The 21,977-nt window shown below is 38.2% G+C and overlaps 1 protein-coding gene across 5 annotated transcripts in view; it reads left to right on the forward strand.

Moving 5' to 3' along the window:
* The window catches only part of ATP11A (ATPase phospholipid transporting 11A), a 119,350-nt gene that overhangs the window by 44,321 nt on the left and 53,052 nt on the right, over window positions 1-21,977 (forward strand). For all 5 annotated transcript variants that reach the window (XM_042867349.1, XM_042867350.1, XM_042867351.1 and 2 more), the window contains exon 2: window positions 12,415-12,537. In XM_042867349.1, the coding sequence (XP_042723283.1) occupies window positions 12,415-12,537 (123 nt within the window). The remainder of the gene's footprint in view (window positions 1-12,414; window positions 12,538-21,977) is intronic.

Here is a 21,977-nt window from a genome sequence, read left to right on the forward strand (position 1 = left end):
GCCACAGTTTCGGGTTTTTTTTTCCTAAAATAATAATTTCAATCTCATAGTGTTTAGGGTGACCTTATCCTTCATGCTCTGAATGCACGTCCACAGATCAGGCCAGTCTCTTGGCTTCAGGAATGGACTTGTGGAGTGTGTCTAGTCAAACACTTCTGCTCAAAGCAGGTTGAGCAGATTCCTTGGGTTTTGTCCAATAAGGTTTTGAACATCCCTAAGGACAGAGACTCCTCAGCCACTGCAGGGAGCCTATTTGAGTATTTAACCACCCTCACAGTGTGACAGTATAAATCATACACTCGAGATTTTATTACTTAAGTAAAACCCGACTGTAGGTTAAAAATTCCATTTTCCTGTTGATCATAGCTTTTAGTCATTACTTTTTAACAAAATTAAAGATGTGCAGGTGATAAGCAGTATTAAAAATTAGGCCAAGCCTTAATTTTCAAGCAGTTTAATTTTCCTTTTTCTCCTACAAACAAAACCAAATTAAAACAAAACAAATTCATAAAACACGAGTTTGGGAAGAAAATAGTAAACACTTGTTCATTTTTTTTTTTTTTTAATAATATGCAGTATGATATATGCAGTACATCAGACGTGGGGGAAGTATCTTAGGACCAACAGATGAAAGTGTTCTTTGTGAATAAATCAATGCCATACACCTGCTGCTTGTATTAAAAATGAATGCTGAAGCTGTGTTTGGCATTAAGCTTGGGAATCTGTGATCTTTGTAGCAGTTTCTCAGTGTTGAGTAGAATATTTATTGGCAACCTTATGTCATCCACTTCTGTGCTTTATTTCAGGAGATGGTCGTTGGCACGTGTACTGTAACCTTACATCAGATGTGTTGAGCATACCATATTCATCTTGTTATGAGTTTCTTGGTTATCATTAATGCTTTTATCAATGGTATTTTATAAGTATGGTTTATCTATGTAGGTTTACCAGTCCAATGACTATTGGAAACCGACTTGTGCCTTACATATCACTAGAAAAATATATGTTTGAAAAGTATGATACTTGAGTGTTCCTCACCCTTACAATCATAGAGTTATTTGAGGTGGAAGAGACCCTCAAAGTCACAGAATGGCCTGGGTTGAAAAGAATCATAATGATCATGTAGTTTCAACCCGTCTAGTCCCTGTTCATAGCAGGACAGTTGGGCATTGGCAGTTAGATAAAGTTGCTCACAACCCAATCCAGCCTGAAAACTTCTTTGTTATATCACAAGTTCCCCCTGAGTTATTAATGATATTTTAATTTAAACTTCACCTAGCTTTCATCATGGACCTGTTTAAGATGTTTAAAACTGGAAGTCTGTGCTTGACTTCCTATGTCCTGTCTTATTGTATTGTAATGTTTGCTGGTCAGTCAGGAATGGACTCAAGATCCAATGCAGTGACTGAACTTGTTTTCTGTAAGTCCTTCTGTAAATGGCTGGCACTGGTTTCTGTCTAGTCAGACTAATGTTTTTATTTGGTATTGTAGACTAGTTTTTTTGAAAACTTCTTTACATTTTTCTGGCAATATATATGGCAAAGTAAAAAAGCTGGAATATAAAATATTCATTTTATATGAACATTTAACTTATAGTACTGTGAACAGTAGAAAACAGTTGGACTTTAACATTACTGTAGAAGTGTTGGTCCTTGAAATAAATCTTTTTATGTTTGTGAATGTAACAAGTTATGGAACCTCATTGTACTTGGCATTGGTCAGTTGCAAATCCTTAAGGCTGTTCTCTGAATAAAAGTAAATATTTAAAAATCCAGAGCATCAAAGAAACTTGAAAGAAATATTTAATCTTAGTGGAATTCACGTTTTCACTGCACTTCAGGAACAAAGTATTCTAAAACTCTCATGAGTATTGGTGTCAAAAGTTTTTGTGTTATGAGTAGGTTTACTCATGATCCTCATGTTAACACCCAAGGGTGATGAAAGGCCTTTCATACCATGAGTTACTGATGGAAAAACAAGAACGCTAATTTTCTTTTATTAGATATATTATCCTTATGCCTACTAGATTAAGAAAACTTGAGGGGAAAAAAAAAGGTCATATTTATGTGTAGGGATTGTACCAGATATTATTTCACCAGCAGCATCTATGTGATGGTAGGTAAAACTGTAAAATAAAACTTGTGGGTCTGCTTGAATCAACACATCACATTTTTCCCTTAAGTAGCTCAACATAGGACTTTGCTTGGCAGCATTGCAAGGAATGATTAATATTTTATATTGCTAAAGCAATATAAAATGTTTAATAAAAGTGTGCTGGAGTTGTACTGGAATACAATTGTATGGCTATGTTAGAGTTGGAAGCTTGTCGAAACTCAAATAGCTCCAAGTTAATGTTTCAGTAACCCTTTTAACCATTTGTATTTAAGAGCATTTTTCATACCCAAGTAAGCTGTGTGCTTAGTTATTCACTGAAATCTACCTAATGTAGGATTTGATGCTGGTACACAGAACTTAAAAAAAAAAATATATATATATATATATATACTGTAAGGAAATAAAGGAAAATACTAATCAGCTTCTAATGATAAATAATTAACCATTAGACATTCTGAACTGTCAAGTTATTTTTGTGCTATAAGTACAAGACTTACTCAAAATGGAGTCATGATGATAAAGTCACATTAGGATGTGTCTTTAAGTAGCTCATAAAATCAATTACACATGAGAGAAAGTGAGGTAAATAATTCACAATTTATAGCGCAGAGGATACGGAAAGCACAGTTGTCCATAGTAAAACTTGTCTAATATTGTCATTTTAACTAATGCCAAAGTTTGCAGGCTGTCAATAAACATGCCAGTTATGGGGGGGGAGAGAGAGAGGACATCATTTGTATTTTACCTTTTTACTTCTGTGGGAATTATTTAGGCATTATTTAGAGGCAATATGTTTGGAACTGAATTAAGTGTGCAGGGTCTTCATTTGAAACTTAGCAGAATTAGCAAGGGCCACGTTTTGACTAAAGGTTTAGCTTTTTCTGTATAGGTGTGGAAAAAACTAACTTCTACTGACAGCACCAATGTAATGATTTATCCTTTTCTTTTCTTTGGAAATTGGCTTTTCACAGAATCACAGAATTGTAGGGGTTGGAAGCGACCTCCAGAGATCATTGAGTCCAACCCCCCTGCCAAAGCAGGTTCCCTACACCAGTTTTGATGAACTTGTGCTCATTTAAAGGAGAGTGGCACTTCCGAGAGTGCTGCACTGGAACAGGCTGCCCAAGGAGGTTGTGGATGTTGTGAATGCCCCATCCCTGGAGGCATTCAGGGCCAGGCTGGATGTGGCTTTGTGACCCTGCACATAGCAGGGGAGTTGAAACTAGGTGATCATTGTGGTCCTTCTCAACCCAGGCCGTTCTATGAGTGTTCAAACAAAGAACGGGCAGCTAAATTGGCTATTATGTTAACTATTTGCTAAAATCCTTTTGACGAACTTTGTCATTTTGGCCAGTTCTGATTATATCCAAGTGAAGGCTGATGGTAAAGTAATTTACTGCTCTAAATTTAAACTGTATTTTTAGAATATGTCCTCCTTGAATAACCCCAAACTACTCTAAGAGCATCACTTAGTGGCTTTTAGTTTTCTGATGTTATCAGTATTGTCCCTGTATGTATTGTGAATTTAGGAAAGGCTTATGGCAGGCACTTTTTTCTTATTTTTTTTTTCTTAACCGTTTTATCTCCAGAGAAAACAGTCTATATCTGTGAATTTTATTTTTACTCATTCAAAAAGAAGTAACAACCACTGCTTGCCTCCCTCCCTCCTCCTGTTTCTTTATAATCTGTGTTCATTATTTAACATTCTAGTCAACATGTACAAAAAGGGAATGAGAGAAGACCCAGGAGACTACAGACCTATTAGCCTAACCTGACTCCCTAGGAAAGTTACGAAGAAAACTGTCTGGAGATATTGAAAGGCACTTAAAGAACAGAGCTGTTACTGGGCATAGTCAACGTGGATTCATGGAGTGAAAGTCCTGCCTTAGTAATTTAACCTCCTTCTATGATAAGGTCTCCTGCATGATGGAGAAGGAGAAGATGGTGGATATGATCTTTCTGGATTTCAGTAACATCTTCCCTCCTGGCCTCTGTCCAGAGAAATTGTCCACCTGTGAGATAAACAGGTTCACGATATGCAGAATGGTGAACTGGCTCAATGGGTGCTGGCTAGGAACCATCACCAGTGGTATTCCCCAAGGCTCAGATCCGAGGCCAGTCCTGTTCAACATTTCCATCAATGATCTGGGTGCAAGACTAGTGTGCATCCTCATTTTTGTAGATCATACTCAACTAGAAAGCTGAGTTTTTGACTCCCTGGAGAGGCTTTACAGAGGGATCTAGATAGACTGTAATACTGGGAGTTCAGCAACACCATGAAGTTCAAAGGAAAATGCTGGATGCTGCTGGAGAGCAGTTTGGCTGAAAGGGATGTGAGGGTGCTGCTGACAGCTGTGCGCCCTGGCAGCCAAGGAGACAAACTTCTCTTTAGGGTGCATAAAACACAGCAAAAACACAGCAAGGACTGGCTGTCAAAAGAGGTGATTCTTCCACTATATTTTTGTATTGATGTGGTCTCACCTTGAATATTGCATGCAATTCTTGGGCTCCACTGTACAAAACAATTTTAAGGCCCTTGAAAGCTTCCAGAGGAGGGAAGGCAGCAAAGCTGGTAATAGGGCTGGAAAGCTTGTCCTATGAGGAGAGGCTGAGGGTGCTTTGGTTGTCCAGTCTGGAGAAGAAGACGCCAAGAAGCAACCTCAGCTCCTTGAAAAGGAGAAGCAGAGATAGGTGCTGGGCTCTGCTCCTGAGAACTGATGGCAGGACAGGAATGGCACAGAGCTGCAATAGGGGAGGGTCAGGCTGGGCACTGGGGAACATTTCTTAACCACAAGGGTGATCAAACACTAAAACAGGCTTCCTGGAGAGATGGGTGATGCTCAATGCTCCTCAGTGTTCCAAAGGCATTTGGACAGAGCCCTCAGCCACATGCTGTAAGTTTTTGGTCAGCACCAAAGTGGTCAGGTGGTTGAATTTAAAAGGTCAGCTTTGAAGGTCCCTTCTAACAGAACCATTCTGTTTTATTCTGTCTTAAAATTTTTCTCAAGTGCTTCTTGAGGAATTACTGGAAATAGTTCTCTTTTCTGGCAAGCAAGATGGTAAAATTACCCACCCATAGATTCTGAAGTATCTATGAAGTACTCTCTTTAAAAGTATGTTTACAGACACTATGAGTTTGGCTGGGAGGGCAGTGTGGTGTTTAGTTACCTGACAAGAAATAGAATTGCTCTTGTTTTGCAGCTTTTGATAGCAACAAAAGAACCTGTAAGATTTGTGCACAAAGCTGAATTTGTTGGTGTGGTATTACTCTAGATGTAAACTTAATGTATAATTTATAAGTGACAAAGCTACAAAGTATGGTATCTTATGAGATACTTTCCCTTGTAGCTTCTCTTATGGTTCTGCTTAGTATAGTTTTTCTCATTTGACTTTCTAATTGCATTTGAGACATTCTTGAAAGGATTTCCATGTAGCAGTTCTTCCTGAATGGGGTCAGGTACAGAGAGGCACAGCATTTCTTTCTCTGCTGTGGTATCTTACCGATGTGCAGACAGCAAGGAGCAAAATGTGTCAGAACCCTTACAGCGGGAGGAAGGAAAACAAATAAAGCAAAAGCATCCACTAATTAATGTATTTTACAGGTCTTTTTGCCATCATCCCAATAATTCCTTGAAACGTGTTGAAGATCACGGGTGAAAAAGACAAGACTTCTGACTGTAGTCTGTCTGCTATCCAGATTGCTATCTTCGCAATATTGTTTCTCTTCCAAATCACAGGCATCACAAATAATTACACTCAGGGTCCAGCATATAAACGAAATTTGGAGTTTAAATTGAGCACTTGTGAAAGGTCTTACTCTTGCTTGAAAAACTTGGTTTGGATAGTATATATTTGAAACAGAATTTCTGTAACTTTAGGGGGGTCACTACAGTGCTCTGTGTGCAAGTGCAAGGTCCTGCACCTGGGTCGGGGCAATCCCAAGCACAGAAACAGGTGGGGCAGACAATGGCTTGAGAGCACCTCTGAGGAGAAGGTCCCCAACAGAAACAGGAGATGGAGCTGTTGAAGCAGGTCCAGAGGAGGGCCATGAAGATTAGGGCCGGAGCACCTCCTCTATGGGGAAAGGCTGAGAGAGCTGGGGCTCTTCAGCCTGGAGAAGAGAAGGCTCCGGAGACCTTATAGCAACCTTCCAGTACCTCAGTGGGCCTACAGGAAAGCTGGGGAAGGACTTTTTATAAGGACATGTAGTGACAGGGTGAGGGAAAATGATTTTAAACTGGAAGGAGGTAGAATTAGTTTAGGTATTAGGAGGAAATTCTTTACTGTGAGGGTGGCGAGACACGGAACAGGTTGCCCAGTGAGGCTGTGGATGCCCCCTCCCTGGAAGCATTCACGGCCAGGCTGGATGGGGCTGTGAGCAACCTGGTCTAGAGGAAGGTGTCCCTGCCTACAGCAGAGGGTTGGAACCAGGTGATGTTAAAGGTCCTTTCCAACTGAAATCATTCTGCAATTCGGTGTTATCATCTGTTAAGTACAGGCGGTGTTCGGTTAAATGTGGCATTCTAAACTGAAAATGAAAGGAACGTGACTTTCTACAAGGGGCTAAATTAAATTATAATTGTGCGAGCTAGAACGACATCATTTGAGTGTAACTGTATTAGAATATTCTCAGAAACCTTTTATTCTGAGTATGGTGCTCAAGGAGACATGATGTGGAAGGAAGAGATAAATTTTATTAAAATGTTCATATTTTGTAGAAGCTGGAAGGTTTGCTTTGGTGAGAACAAATGTTCTCCTGTGTTCTAACTAGTGAGGAGCTTGGAGGAAATGTAAATTTTCTTTTTTTTCTTTAGAAGTAGCCTGCTTTGTAATATTTACAGAAGGGTTCTGCTTTTTAGGATTTACAGACCAGCTCTACCTTTAAAGTGTTGCAGATTTGATTGGTCTACAGTGGTTAGGTAGGCGTTCGCGCTTTGCACCATTGTTTCCAGGGGGAGATGGTTGACATTTACATGTAGAATGGCACGGAGTCAAGTAAAAAAGAGCAGGTACATGGTATACTTGAGGGGACAAGAAATAGATGAGATTGATCACGTAACCGTGAGATGTTAGAGTGTATGTTAAAGAAGTTAGTATGATTAAGAAAATGAAAATGAGAATGAAATATTTTTTTCACTTCATTGAGTTAGATCTACCTGAGAAACTAAAATTGTTTTTTTTCTTCATTAAATGCAAAGTTGGAATCTTATTTTTAATCTTTTTTTGGTGTGCAATTTCAACAATAGTTTTAATTGCACTTGGGATAAAATAGTAGCGTTTTGTTAAAGTACCTGAAGTGATGCCATTCTGTCCTCCAGGAATGCAGTGCTTGTAGAAAAGAACTTTTAGTCTTAGCCCGGGTGAGCAAGGTTACAACTGATGCATGGAATTTACTGCTAGCAAATCTATAGATAGCCTGCAGTCTGTTTGTAACTCCTTCCGAGAATGCATTTAGCAAAGAAGTATGAGAGAACGTTGTCCAACAAAATATATTTACAGCCTGACCAGTGGAGATTTTAGCTGTGTTTTTAGTAATGCTTAGTGCATTATGAACCTTTTTTAGTAGTGTTTCTGTTTAATTTATTTGAAGAGTAAATATAATTTTGAATCCAAGGTTGTTTTTTCTAATTATGCCCAAGTTAGTAGCTCAAGTGGAAAGTCAGGAAGTGTCATTCAGTGCTACCATTGATTAGCAAACTGTAAGTTGAATGTGTTTACTAAAAATATTTGGAAAGACCTGGAATCTTTCATGGTCAGTTCCCTGCACTTTCCCTGCACCTACACACTGTCGTGACAACCTCGGTATGCTCAATTTTAGTTAATGTGCTAAAATTATCTTTGAAAGGTGCTAAAATAAAAACCATTGACTGGATAATCATTTGTACTCTACCACGTTGCTTTTATTTATTTATTTATTTTTTCCATGAGAAGTTAGAGGAGCATCTTCAAATTAACCACAGAGAGCTGCTTGGAAGACACCAAACAACTGCCAGCATCTGTCTTCTTTTCACTGTCATCTGTTGAATATTTACCCCAGATAATGCATTTCTGTAAAAAATTAGGTGGGAGTAGTATGAAGGTGAATCTTAAGCTAGTCTCAGCTTTATTTATTTTATTTTTTTCTTTTTAAATTCAGAGAACTGAATATTAGGTGTTCACCTTCCAGTTTATACATGTATTAACACCTCTGTTTAGCATTACATAAGGATGACTGAGTCTATTGCTGGTCTTTGCCTTCTTTGTTGCTGACCTTGCTTGAAAGCATAAAAGCTAAGTAATGCTTCTTCATTGATGTGCCAATGAAACTTGGTCTCAGTAGGCTGAGCTTTATACTATTAATAGAAGCAGATAATGTTAAGATTTATTTTTGATTTCTTCCCCATATCCTTAATGGGCTTAAGTAATAGAACTCTAAAATAATAATAAAGAAAAGAACATATTTCATTGTACTGACAGCAGCATCTGATTGCTTTTTTTTTTTTTTAATTACCCTGGTGTCATTCAGCAAATGATCTCATATGAGGTACCTGAACAGCAAAAGAATTCTTGATTCAAAATGTTCAGTATTATAGGTTAGCGTTACTAGATGTTAAAATGCTGCGACTTGATTTCTCTGGATTGTGTGTTTTGTGATGCACATCACTGTTTTCCCTTTTTCTGCTTCACGAAAGTGAGGTACCTTGTGCTCTTACTGAATAAAGCGCTTTATGCACTGGAACCTGCTTTAGCAGGAGGTTGAATTCAGTGATCTCTAGGGCTCCTTTCCAACTTGTACAATTCTGTGACTCTGTATAATATTGTCTCCCCCACAAAATTTTGTGTATGGCCTTTGAGTGTTTGAGAGATTTGAAGTTTGTGTCAACTTGTTGAATTGTGTAAAGCACGTATGTTGTCCAATTCCTGTCAACATGTTGAAATGGAAAATTGTTTGGAGATCTAAGCTATGTGGTTGTATTTTGTGGTGATTTGATCACTTCAAAATAAAAAGTGGGTCCAATTAAGCTAACAGAAGGGTTTGTCTTGATTTTTACATCCGTGTTTAAAGTAAATTCTGTAGAACTTTTCTTTTTGGATGCAAATTCTGGTCTATGTCTTAGTGGTAACACAATACACCAGGGGTTATCAAACCTTTGCAAACTGATGGTAGTGCAGCAGGATACAGTTTGAAGAGATCTATCTTTTGTGCTTCCTAGCTTGATAAGTAATTTCTCAGTGGACTGTTTTAACTAAGTTGGAGTAATGATCGGGTTACGCTGTAAAATAAAAATGATTGTAATAAATAAAACCCAAATATATTTGAACTAAGATCTTTGTCAAGCTGACATACATTGTCAGGCACGGTCTGTGTGGAGGGAAGGAGAAAGTGAGGGATTTATTCTTGATGTTCAAAGATTCATGCGTTGTATTCCCATTACCCCTTTAAGCATTTGTCTATAAACTCAGCACTTAAGTGTATTAGCAATAATCTTTGTGCTTCTTTGATGTCTGGAATATCCTTAATGAAAAATTAATGAACACAGTACAATTTGGTCTAGTTCTTAGGAATATCTCTCACTCCTATGTTTCCAGAAGTACTGCATGTCCCAAGAGTCACTGAATCATTTGCATACATTGCACGTTCAGGTGTATTGAGAAAGTAAAAATATCATCTAATAAAATGATAAAAGATGCTGATTTTTTGCTCTTGGCACAGAAGTGAGGTGGCTTTTGGAAAGTTTTTTTTTTACTGCTTTACTTCTAAAATGTTTTGACATGCTGTAGGAATATTAGCTAGTCTTCAGAAGTGGTACGAGCATTTAGAATGGCAGTCTGCTTTTGAGATTGTGACAAGGCAAATTAGAGATGTGGGAGTCGTCTGGCTGGAAGATTAGTGTACTTTTCAGAATAACCCACATCCTAATTTCGGGTTCCCATTGCAAGGATCTGGCATGTGAAATATATATGCCCACCCTCTGAAGTCAGTGATACAAGAGTAGAAGCTATGACTAGGGCTCTGATGTACCTTAAGAAGGGCTACCATCCTTCCTTCGTGAACTTGCATTCATATGATATGCTTAACTAACTCCTCAAAATTACTGAGTTAGATAAAATGTACATATTAAAGGAGCTAACAAAAGCAAAGGTCTTTTAGTTTTATTCTGAATTCTGTAATTCAGACTTTCCAGTAGCTTCTGAACATAACCGCTTTGTTTTCTGTCATAAGTAAGAATTAGTATGAGTTAGGGCTTTTTCCTAATTAGTTCAAGTATAAAGGTGGGGGGCAGCCAAAGTTGCTTTTTGTTTAAGCCTCCTTGTTTTTCTCTCAGTTCATCTTATAGGTTGCTTTATGGCCAGTCAGCTCTTCTGTGCCTGAGTTTTGAAGCTCTTATTCCTATACTTTTGCTTAGCGTTTTTTTTCTTTCCACAAAGAAAGCCATTCATGTCACATAGCATTCATGTCAGATAGGTAACTGTTGTAAAAGTGCTGCTTCAGGTTTTCAGGGGATTAAAAGAGTTTTATACATACATTTAAACAATTTATATTGAAAGTTTGTTCTTCACGTGTGTTGTGCATGGAGCAGTGGAATGATCACATAGAAGAGAAGCCATGAAAGAGAAGTGAGAGTGTATGTTTTTGGTTAAGCTTAAAAATGAAATGTTAGACTTACCAGCCATATCTGCACTAGTAAAGCAAATCTGCCCAGAGCTATTGCCAATAAGACTGATTAGAAGAGAAGAGCTGCTGTTCTGGGGAGTGATGCTTTGGCTCCACTTTTCTACTAAACTGCTTCTGGTAACTTTGGTTACTTTGCCAAACAGCATCAGTGCCCACGGACACTTCTGGGAAGTATTTCCTACACTATAAAAAGTGTCAGAAAAGGAGCTTCCATCTAATTTACTGCTGTGCTTTAATCCCAGTGGGCAGCTAAGCACCACATGGTCACTCACTCAGTCTTCCACAGCAGGATGGGGAGGAGAATCAGAAAGGTAAAACTGCAAGATCTCATGAGTTGAGCTTAGATGTTTTAATAGCACAAAATCTATACATGCAAGCAAAGCAATTTGCTAATTCCTTTTGGCAGGTAGATGTTCAGCCATTTCCAGGAACATGAGACTGAATCACACATAACAGTTACTTGAGAACATTTATTTTTACTCGAGCATAGCTCTGATCCTGTCCATCTCACCCCAATCCTACTTTGCTGCACTCCCTCCCTCCAAACTTTTATTGCTGAGGATGTCGTTCTTACAGTACAGGATAGCTTTTGTTCAACTGCAGTCAGCTGTCCTTGGCTGTGTCCCCTCCCGGCTCCTTGTGCACCCCTAGACTGCTCTCTGGCAGGGCAGCACAGGAAGCAGAAAAGTCCTGGAGTCGAGGTATTCCACCTTGCTCAGTGCCAGCTAAAACATAGCTGTGCTGTCAACACTATTTTCATCCCAAATTCAAAAGGTAGCACCGTATCAGTTACTGTGAGGAAAATTAACTATATCCCAGCCAAAACCATATATATATATATATAATTAGGGCATAAGACAGATTTTAATTTCAAATTGGTTATATATACTTCAACATTTAATTTACTCATCTTTTTACCCAGTGACAGTTTCAAAATGGGGGATGCCTGGTTTTCTGTCTGGATCAAGATATTAGAAATGTATTCTGTTCTTGAAGCATTTTTCGTATCTTGGATGGGAAGTAGTGAAACTGTAGAATTAACTGGCTTATCTACAGCAAATTGTATGTTTTTATACATAGTGTAGATTAATTAATTTTTATACATAGTGTAGACTAATTAAAATACAAATGTGGTGGAGTTGCACGAAGCAACTATGAGCATTTCACTTTGGTTCATCTACTTGCAGACGCAGCTTTCAATAAAGAACAAGGAATCTGAGCTGACAAGCTGAGTTCTCTCCTGGCAATCTAAGATTCCCTACTGTTGCTGTGTATCTCAGAATATTGTTATTGCTAGTATTTTGGAGAAGACAGGGCCTCTCTCCTAAAACTAAGATATTTACTAATAAACTACTGAGTTACCATTCTTTTTTCAGTTATAAAACTAAGAAGTCAGAATATAATTTTCATGTTTCCTCTTTTAGGAAAAGTGGTTTTTGGTGTATGTAGGGAGTTCTGAGAATTGCCTTAACCTTGTCTTTTAGTGGTCTTGAGATTATACAGAGAAATGCAAGGGATCAGATGTTAATGGCTGTGTATGTACTGATTAGGCATGTTTAGTTACTTGAGTCTGCAACTCATCTTACTGCAGAAATACTGAGTGAAGTGATAATGACTTCCTTTTTTTGTTCCCCCTCTCGTAGTGTGCTGGAGAAGAGAATTGGGTGGACAGTCGGACTATTTATGTTGGGCATCGTGAACCACCTCCAGGCACTGAAGCATACATTCCTCAGAGATTTCCAGATAACAGAATAGTCTCATCAAAGGTAGTGTTCTTTCTCTCATTTGCATAAATTAGTTTAAGTTACGCTTTATGTGCTTATTTTATTCCTCCAGGATGGTCTTTCTGTACTTCCTATGTTTCTCCTTTGCCGTGATTGACAAAGGTAAATGAACATTTCAAGTTTCTTCTACAAAAACTAATTGTCATAAAATAACTCATCCAATGTTCAATGTAGTATGTAGAATGTCTTAGAATGAGGCTGTGCTTTTTCACAAAGGAGTGAGAAATTAATTTTCATTTGGGTTGATGCTGGAGTAAAGAACATCTTCCCAAGGCGAGACTTTGTAATTGTACATCTTCCTTTTTAATTGAGAGCATTGTCTCAAAATACAAGAAGTATTGTGATTGATGTATGTGATCTCTACAATAAGTGTTCCCTTCAAAAGCTCACACTGACACAAAAACCTCTTAGAAATTATGGGATATTATTACCTATCTAACAAGTGGATCAGTCTTAAACATATCATAAATACCAAGATTTTATACCTTTTAGAAATCATACACTTTATCACTCACTATAAGTTTACAACTTCCTGCTTCAGCAGTATTGTGTGAACAAGTAAGTTGCTGGTTTAGAAAGACTGGGTTGCCTTAAATGTTTCTGTTCCAGTAGCATAGAAAACTGAACACTTGCAGCTTTCTATGTCGCAGACTCCCCAGGAACTTCATCTATTGAATGTGTTCAGATGTTCAACTTTGTGAGTGCCCACCTGCAAGCCAGTTATGAAATAACATCAAGGGGAAATGATTTTAAACTCAAGGAGGGAAGATTTAGATGAGATGTCAGGAGGAAATTTTCCGCTGAGAGAATGGTGAGGTTCTGGTATTGATACAGGCTGCCCAGAGAGGTTGTGGATGCCCCATGCCTGGAGAGGAGGCTCCAGGCCAGGTTTGATGGGACCCTCGTCAATCTGAACTCGTGCTTGATCTAGCAGTTGGCAGCCCTGCCTGTGGCAGGGAGGTTGGAAGTCAAATCATCTTTGATGTTTCTTCCACCCCAAGCTGTTCTGTGATTCTGTGAATGACTTTAAAATAGCTTTTACTGGAAAAAGTTACTTTTAAGCAGTAACTTAGATTCATAGACTTGCTTTGAGAACCTTTCTAACCCTGTAATCTTTGTATGCTTGCATACCTTAGTGGATCTGAACACTTGCCTTCCACTAATATATGGCAAAGCTGTAGTAAAAGTTATGCTTCTCAAACTGTCTCATTTCTTACATAAAATTTTATTTTACTATCTTCCTTCACTACAATCTTTATTATCTTCTTCCCATATCTCTTCCAAAGACAGCATGCCTAGAAAAATAGCCTAGTGTCTAAACATCTTTAATTAGATAAAATATTGGAAAGGTAACTTGGTAAGTAATCCAGGTGGAATATGGTCAGACAAGTACAATGGGAAATCCTGTACTTTGCACATCACTTTGTGTATTGTTGCAGCATAAACACATTTTATGCAAATCTTTGTGCTTGTGTTACATTTCAATCTTGTATATTTCATCTAGAGCTTACATACAAAGCTATTGAAGTTACTGCCACTGCTTTTTGAAATAAAAAGCATCCTACTTAGTTCTACAAGGTGCTTGACATCTTTTTTGATAGTGAATTTAGAAGTTTTGAGTTACTATGCTTTGTAGAGTGGGATCTTAAACATGGTTTAGTGTGAGAATAAGCCAAAGCTTCTTGCAAACAGATATTAAATGTGTGGAATTTTAATTAGCTTAAGGAAAAAATTTCACTTTATTTTGATATATTTTCAGTTAGATGTTTGAAATATTAGATTCTTGTCAACTGATTGTAAAAGCTTTTCCATAAACAAAAGGTTTTTAGAAATATTTTTATACACAGATCTCAGACTTGTGGTTTATACATTAAACTTGTTACACTTTAAATAAGTAATCTAAGTATTCACTGTGAAAGTAAATACAGTGAAGATTGTGTAGGTAACTCCAAAAGTAATGCCTCCTATTTACTTGTATGGAAACTACAACAGATGCAGAGTACAGTAACACTATTTGATAGAGCAAATTCTCAGCTACAATACACTAGTTTCCAGCATAATCATCAGCATTATCATTTTTGCCAGCAATGAACAAAAGTCTGCATGTTGTGTTTATTAAAAAATCTGCACCAGCAGAGGTGACCCTCTGCCACCACTGCTGAAGCATCCCACATCATTGTGCAGACATCCACTGTTCAGTTTCCCTAAATGCTCAGCAAGTATTGATGAATGTCAATTGATGCAGTTTTCTCCACATGGAGGAATTTAATAATAACCCTTTGACTCAACTGCACTTCCTTGACAGGCTCCATTTTGTCAGGCTGCCCCTCCATTGCCATCTGTCATACAGAATGGACAGAATACTGGTGGAAAGGTTCAGTCTCTACAGCCGCATCATCAGCATCTTCCTCTGATACCGTGGGCCAACATAATACAATGGGAAATATTACTTTCAGAGCAGCCCTTGTTTTTTAGGAGGGAGTAGAGTTTGCAGAAGTCCTTTATACAGATACATACTTTTTACAGCATTGTTCCTAAGAGTGCAGAAAGTTCAACTTGGATCACAATTGTCTTGATATAGAAAATTTCTCTTGCTACCTTACCTATGCTGTCCTTTGCAAGAAAACTTGATTATTCATGTGTTCTATCCCAGATATTCTGGGTAAAGCGCTACTGTGATTTGGCTTGCATTGATTCTTGCTCTGTAAGCTAGCTAGCTCAGATTTTGACTCTGTCCTTACCGGCTCCCTTAGAAGCTCTCTGAAAGAATATCTACCACAGCTTAAGAAAGACAGCCTTAAACTTACTGAAAAATAATGAAAATGTATTGAAATACTATTGAAAAGCAATGTTATAATCAGAAATCCATAGTTGTTAGAGTAAAATACATACATGCAAGCATGCTATATAACAATACCGCAAGCATGCTATATAACAATACCTCAACCATGAAGGGTATTTCCTTAGTTTTTCATCAGTAGGACAGACAGCAGTTTTCAGCTGTGGTTTTATAGGTCTTTAAGGCTCATACAGGAAAGATGATGATTGCTCTTCAAGGATGAGAAACCCTGAACTCTGAAGTACAAATTCAACCAATTTAAGACAAATTGAGTTTCTAAAAAGAGTACCTTAAAACCATGAGGAAACTTCATCAATTGGACTGTATGTTCCTGTATTAACAAATGCCCTGTCATAAAACTGAAAAAATATGGCCACTTGAAGTAATTGAAAAAGTCTAAGATTTTTTTCTTCTAAAGGTAAACTTCATGATGCTGCAAAGAGGTTTCCTGGTGTCAGCAAGATGATAATTTGATTCCGGTACAGGAGGATATTTCTTGTATATTGTGTTGTCACTGTGGAATGTGGTTAATGCTCTATCTATTTAATGGCATATTCCTGCTTGTGAAAAAACTGATTAAGGCAGACATTGGGCAGACAAAAATGCTTTTTTGATTTCATGTGACTTTTAACAACGTACTACAAAAAGTCTTTGTCGAATTAATAAAAAGCAAAATAATTGTTTTAGCTTGTGAATGCAGTTAGCCTATGTTCAAAGGTAGTAACTTTTGTAAGGTAGATTCTTACATGGTTTTAGTTTTTAACTACTTCACCTGCATGGACTGTTAGTCGTTAATGTAGGTGCTGTGTGCCCTCTGAATTTATATGGCAGTGATGCAACATGGCAAAATAATAGCTGGAAGAGAAAACCCTGCTATTTCATATGAGGAGTCAAAAAAACCAAAAAACTTCATGTTAAATGAGTTGGCAGGAGTTGTTTGCTTTTTTTTTTGTTGTTGTTGAAAATGTTCATATTTTGAAAGAATGTACTGATCATTAAAACTACTATTTAAAGAAAAAAATTTACTACAGTAGTGGTTAAAAGAATTTGGTAAGGGATGCCTTTTGTTCCTTCTATTTCTGAATTGGGAGAACATCAAGTTTTTATCAATTCTGCTTCTGAAAAGTGATTGATCACAAAATAACTAATATGAAACTTCCTTAATGTCCATACTTCATACTTTGTGCTGAGAGTGTCCCAGGTGGTATGCCAATAGGTATGTGTGTGTATATATATATATATATATATATATATATATATACATATATATACAAATACATCACACTGTGTGGAAGTGCCAAACCACTTAATGTACTGTCATGGGAACTGCTGCAGTCCCACCTAGCACAGTATCTTGTTGCCACCAGTAGATGTTTAAGGAAGGAAGCTACAAGTAGACATAGAGTGATACTTCTCAATAGGATATTACTATTACAGAATGGTAGGGTGGGAAGGGACCTTAAAGCCTATCCAGTTCCAACACTCCTGGACTGGACAGGGACACCCCCTGGATCTGGTTACCCAAAGGGCCCTGTAGCCTGAGCCTGAACACTTCCAGTGCAGGTGCATCCTCAGCTACTCTGGGCAGCCTGTTGCAGTTCTTCACCACGGTCCATATTTGATGATTTGTGATTTAGCCAAAACTGATGACTTAACATTTAATGCATGAGTTTTTGGTCTGAATTTCTTCATTATTTTTTGAACCCACTTGAATTTTTAGAATAATTAATGCACAGTGTAGAAGTTTGATAAAATAAAACTAAACTTTCATTTTGAAACTCCTACTTCCTAATTTTCTGTGTTGATTGCAAGTGCTTGAATCTGAGAGCAGCCATGATCATTATTATCTTCTTGATGCTGTTAGTGATCTTCTGCCATACTCTTTCCAGGCTAAACAGTCTTAGCCTGTTCAACAATTGTGTGCAGAAGTAGTTCATACATCTGGTCAGATTTGTCTGTCTTTTCCCAAGCTCTGTTAACATTTAAGATTGTGAAATGCACAGGCTATTCAGTGTGTAGGCTAGCCATAGATTTACATAGTAGCATACCTAATTTTTTTCTTGTTTTATTTTCTAGTAATTTCCGATGTTCCATTTCCTTACTGTTGATTTGCTATCTTCTGTATCTCCATAGAACTGCTGTATTTCCAGGATTTTGTCCAGTTGTAGACAAAATAGAGGTTTGCAATTTCAATTCTAGTTGAATCAATGAGCTAAAGACTAATTGTGTGTATACATTTGCCTTTCTTGAACAAAGGAGAAGGTACATAGAAAAAAAATTTGGCGGGAGCTGTAGGGAATTCTCTGAGAACGTGCTTAATTGGAGCTGCTTACTGGTTTAGAGACAACCTGCAGAATGAACCACAAGAGATTAAAAAAAAAAAAAAAAAAAAAAAAAGATTTCAAAGGTTCCAAGATAGATATAATCTGAGTGAAGGAACACTGAATTTCCAGCGTGTCAAACTGACAAAAGTACTGGGAACACTCTGCAGGGAGATGACATTTTTTCTGTACCACCCATAGAAAAAGCTAGGTTAGAGAAGTTTACAGAAACTCTGGGTAAGCATTTTGTTGTTTTCAGTCTGTGGGTAATCAGTAGGTAGCATTTCGCCTTTGTGAGCCTGTCTAGCTTCAAACTTCCGTGTCATAGTTTCACGAAGGGAAATTTGTACTGCTATGAAAGACAGTTGTGCACTGGCATAACTGGAAGCAGTGGAGTTCAAGCCTCCAAAAGGTTGATGCTGAAAGCAGTAGGCTGAGATTCCCTGAAATGCAAGGCTGATTCTACAGTGGAAGCAGAACTGTTACTTGAAGAGTTTTCCTTAACATGAAGATTTCATTCAATTTAAGTTATAATATGAAATTATGAAATGCAGATTTATAGTACAGCTTTATTTCCTTTCGTTGCTTTTTAAGAAGCAATGCAGTGAATTTTGGATGGCAAAATAATACTATCGCTTGCTACTTTGAAATGCTATATGGCTATATTCACTGACCAGAAGTGCTCCCATTTTTAGTTTCACAAATAATACTATTGTCTGTTACTTGCTTGTTTCCTTGGGGCTTCTCTTCAAACACTGATCCAAACACTGATTTATATGTGAATAGCCTGAAACAATAATATTGCATGTTGAGTGTCCTCTGAGCTGAAGGCACAATATTAGTTCCTTTCAGTGCTAATCTGATTAATTGTGAGTCATCTCAATCTCAGTGACTAATAGTTAAATAAAATTAAGTAATTCTGGCATTTTTCAGAGGATACTGTTGAAATTTTTCCTTCTTTCAGCAGAAATTTGTGCTCGCTTCCATGCAACACTCACTTCTGGCATCCTGTTATAAAACCACAAAGACTGGAGGCAGTGAGGCTCTATTCTTATTGTTGTGCTACATTTGGAAGAAATCTTAATTCTGAAGCTTGAGAAAGCGTCATACTTTAAATACTTAAAGATATGTAAGTGCCTCCACCACAACTTGAAACTCAGAGGAGACCTGGGCTGTCCCAGACCTCTCCAAGGTCATGGTTTTTATCTGTAAGGATTTGTTTGATCTCTGTGAGGACATGACACAACAGCTTTAGGTTGAGGAGTTCAAACACAGCCCTAAGCATTGGCATTTGAAAGTCAGAAAAGCATCTCAAGCCCACAGTGTGTGTGAAGCACAAATTTTTGTTTAGTGTGTCTTGGGGTGCAGAAAAGACAGACTTCAGTGCATATGGGAAAGGCACCAGTGCAAGGAGTGTTTTGTGTGCCTTTCAGCATGGACAGACTGGATCTGAAAGCAGTTGTAACATGCAGCTCCTGCTGTGTGCCCAGGCACTCTGCTGACTTGTAGCTATGCAGTGTGAAGCAGAAGATCAGGTCTGATGCTGCAAGGGTTAAAATAGCAAGGTTTACCAAGCTGTATCTAAGAATGAGAGGGGCTGGTGCTTTTAGCGATGAAAAAGAGTAAATGGGCTTAATCTGAGTCAGTCGCAAGTGCTTTCTCATCAGTGGACTTGTCTTGGTCCGAGTTAATGGGAAGCAATACCTTTAGAATGAAGTCATAGGATGCAGTGCATCATGCAGTTTTCCTTATGGTAACGTAGTTTCTTTCTGTGGATAATGCCCAATACCTCCAGAGAGCTAGAAATAGCTATTAGCTCTTCATGATCCTCTTCTTGGTAGGATTTCCAGGCTACTGGCTCTCTGCAACCTCTCCTGTGCTCCCAAGAGAAGTCATTTGCCAAACACCCCACTCAGCCTCGGATTAAATTGTTTTTTATTCTCTGCTGGGATTAAGTTGTTTTTTATTCTCTGCTGGTACAGAGTAAAGTTTCTCATGTTTATATGGAGTCTTTATATATAGGGGGGTGGAGGGGGCAGAGAAGAAGAAAGGAAGGAAAGGAAAGGAAGCAGGCCCTAACCTGGTACTGTTCCACTCACTACAAAACTTAATTCTTTTCCCTTTGTATATGAAAAAGTGAAGCACGTCTGATCTAGTACACACTCCTGCATCTCTTTGCTAACATTCTCTGAGACTGTTAGTTTCTTTAACTTGTAATATGATAATATATAATATAATAATATAATAATCTTCAAAATGCTGGGGGATGCTGTTATCAGAGGAGTTCCTGGAGATACAGCCTCAAACTGATGAAACTGATGAATGGTTAAATTAATAAAGGACCATGAAGGATATCATTTTTCAGTTTGTAGCAGAAATCTAGTTTTACAAGTAACTAGTTTTAAGGAACCTCATGATGGGATATGTTTGTCCATTCATGGTCCTGTATTTTATTTTCTGACAGATAAGACTGAACATAGGCATACTGTGATTAATGTGTTTCTCACTGGGAATTACTCTTAGATTTCAAGCTGCTACCCTTGACCTGAAACCCCAAACGTGTACTCACTGTTCAGATCACTATTTCTGATATGAGCCAGGATGCCATTGGCCTTCTTGGCCACCAGGGCACACAGCTGGCACATGTTCAGCTGAGCATTGACCAATATCCCCAGGTCCCTTTCTTCTACACAGACCTCTAGCCATTCTGCCCCAAGCCTGTAGCATTGCCTGGGGTTGTTGTGGCTGATGTGCAGAATTGAACTTCATCTCGCTGGCCTCAGCCCAGCTATCCAGCCTGTTGAGATCCCTCTGTAGGGCCTTCCTACTGCCAGGTAGATCAATGCTTCCCCCCAACTTGGTGTAATTTGCAAACTTACTGAAGGTGCACTCTGTGACCTCATCTAGGTTATCAACAAATATATGGAACAGGACAGGCCCCTGTACTGACCCCTGGGGAACTGCATTGGCCTCCACTCTTTAGGACATCCAGCTAGTTCTTTACCCAGCAAAGACTGTACCTGTCCAGGCCACACGCTGCCAGCTTCTCCAGCAGAATGCTATGGAAATCAGTGTCAAAGGCTTTGATGAAGTTTAAGGTAGAATACATTAACAGCCTTTCCCTCATTTACCAGGTGGGCTGCTTGATCACAGAATGAGATCAGGTTAGTAAAGAGGGACCTGCCTTCCATGAGCCCATGCAGGCTGGGCCTGATCCCTTGGTTGTCCACACATGCCCTGTGGTCTTCCTTAAGATGATCTGCTCCATAACTTTTTCTGGCTGACAGGCCTGTAGTTCTTCGGATCTTCCTATGACTCTTCTTGTAGATGGAAGCCACATTGGCAAGCATGACTAGAAAATATCCAAAGAAGATGAATGGTATTAGCTCACTACCTGGGAACAGTATTCTGATGCATTTTAATATGTTTGTTTTTAAAGTCTTTTTATCCAAGGTTTTTATTTTGCCTTGAATACAGTCATGAGATAAATCATGTTCTGATTGGCAACCTCTGTTTCTCCTGGGTGTGATTATGATGGCTAAATGTTAATTATCTATTTGTAGATACTGCACTGAACTCACAGTGGTTGGGAGAGTGAGGGAAGGAAATATCTGTCTAAGTCTTAGTGATCTTTCTTGCCTAAAATCCATAAAAAATAGTTACTTTCCCTTTGGAGAAGAATAGGCAGAATAAATAGTTGGTATGTTTGAAATCCAGTATAATAAAGTTCTAAAACTTGTCTGTGTATCATTGTTGCCATTTAAGCTCAGTAATGTGTATATCTCTAAGACTGGAAAGAGCAAGATACCTTATTGCCAATTCTGCTGTCTGTCACTAACTACTAGGGAGAAAACATGTGGTGGGCTTCCCTTCTCTGTATTCAAATCACATCTCTCTTGTTGCTTATCATAACAGGAGCTTTAAATTACTGGGACTATTGTACAAGGAAAACTTCTAATCCAGTCTAACCACTCTTATTTTGAAATTGTGCAGCCAAAGCAAGTAACTGGGTAGTGGGCACTGTGAATAGAATTCCAGTCCAGTGCAAGTATTCTGACTGCAAGATGAGAGCACTTAACTTTCCAGCTCTTATGTGTACATTTGCATGGGTTTTGGCTAACAGCTGATACAATATTGAAATAACTTATTAAACAGAATAAGTATTTACTTTAGAAATATTTTTGACACATCATAAAAGAGTAACACTTTGTTCATGTCTTACGCATGTATAGGCTTTAGCCCCAAATAAATAAAAGCACAGA

The sequence above is a fragment of the Lagopus leucura genome, unplaced genomic scaffold, assembly GCF_019238085.1.
Source record: "Lagopus leucura isolate 7727_CA_CO unplaced genomic scaffold, USGS_WTPT01 Super-Scaffold_100001, whole genome shotgun sequence".
In the NCBI taxonomy this organism is placed as follows: domain Eukaryota; kingdom Metazoa; phylum Chordata; class Aves; order Galliformes; family Phasianidae; genus Lagopus; species Lagopus leucura.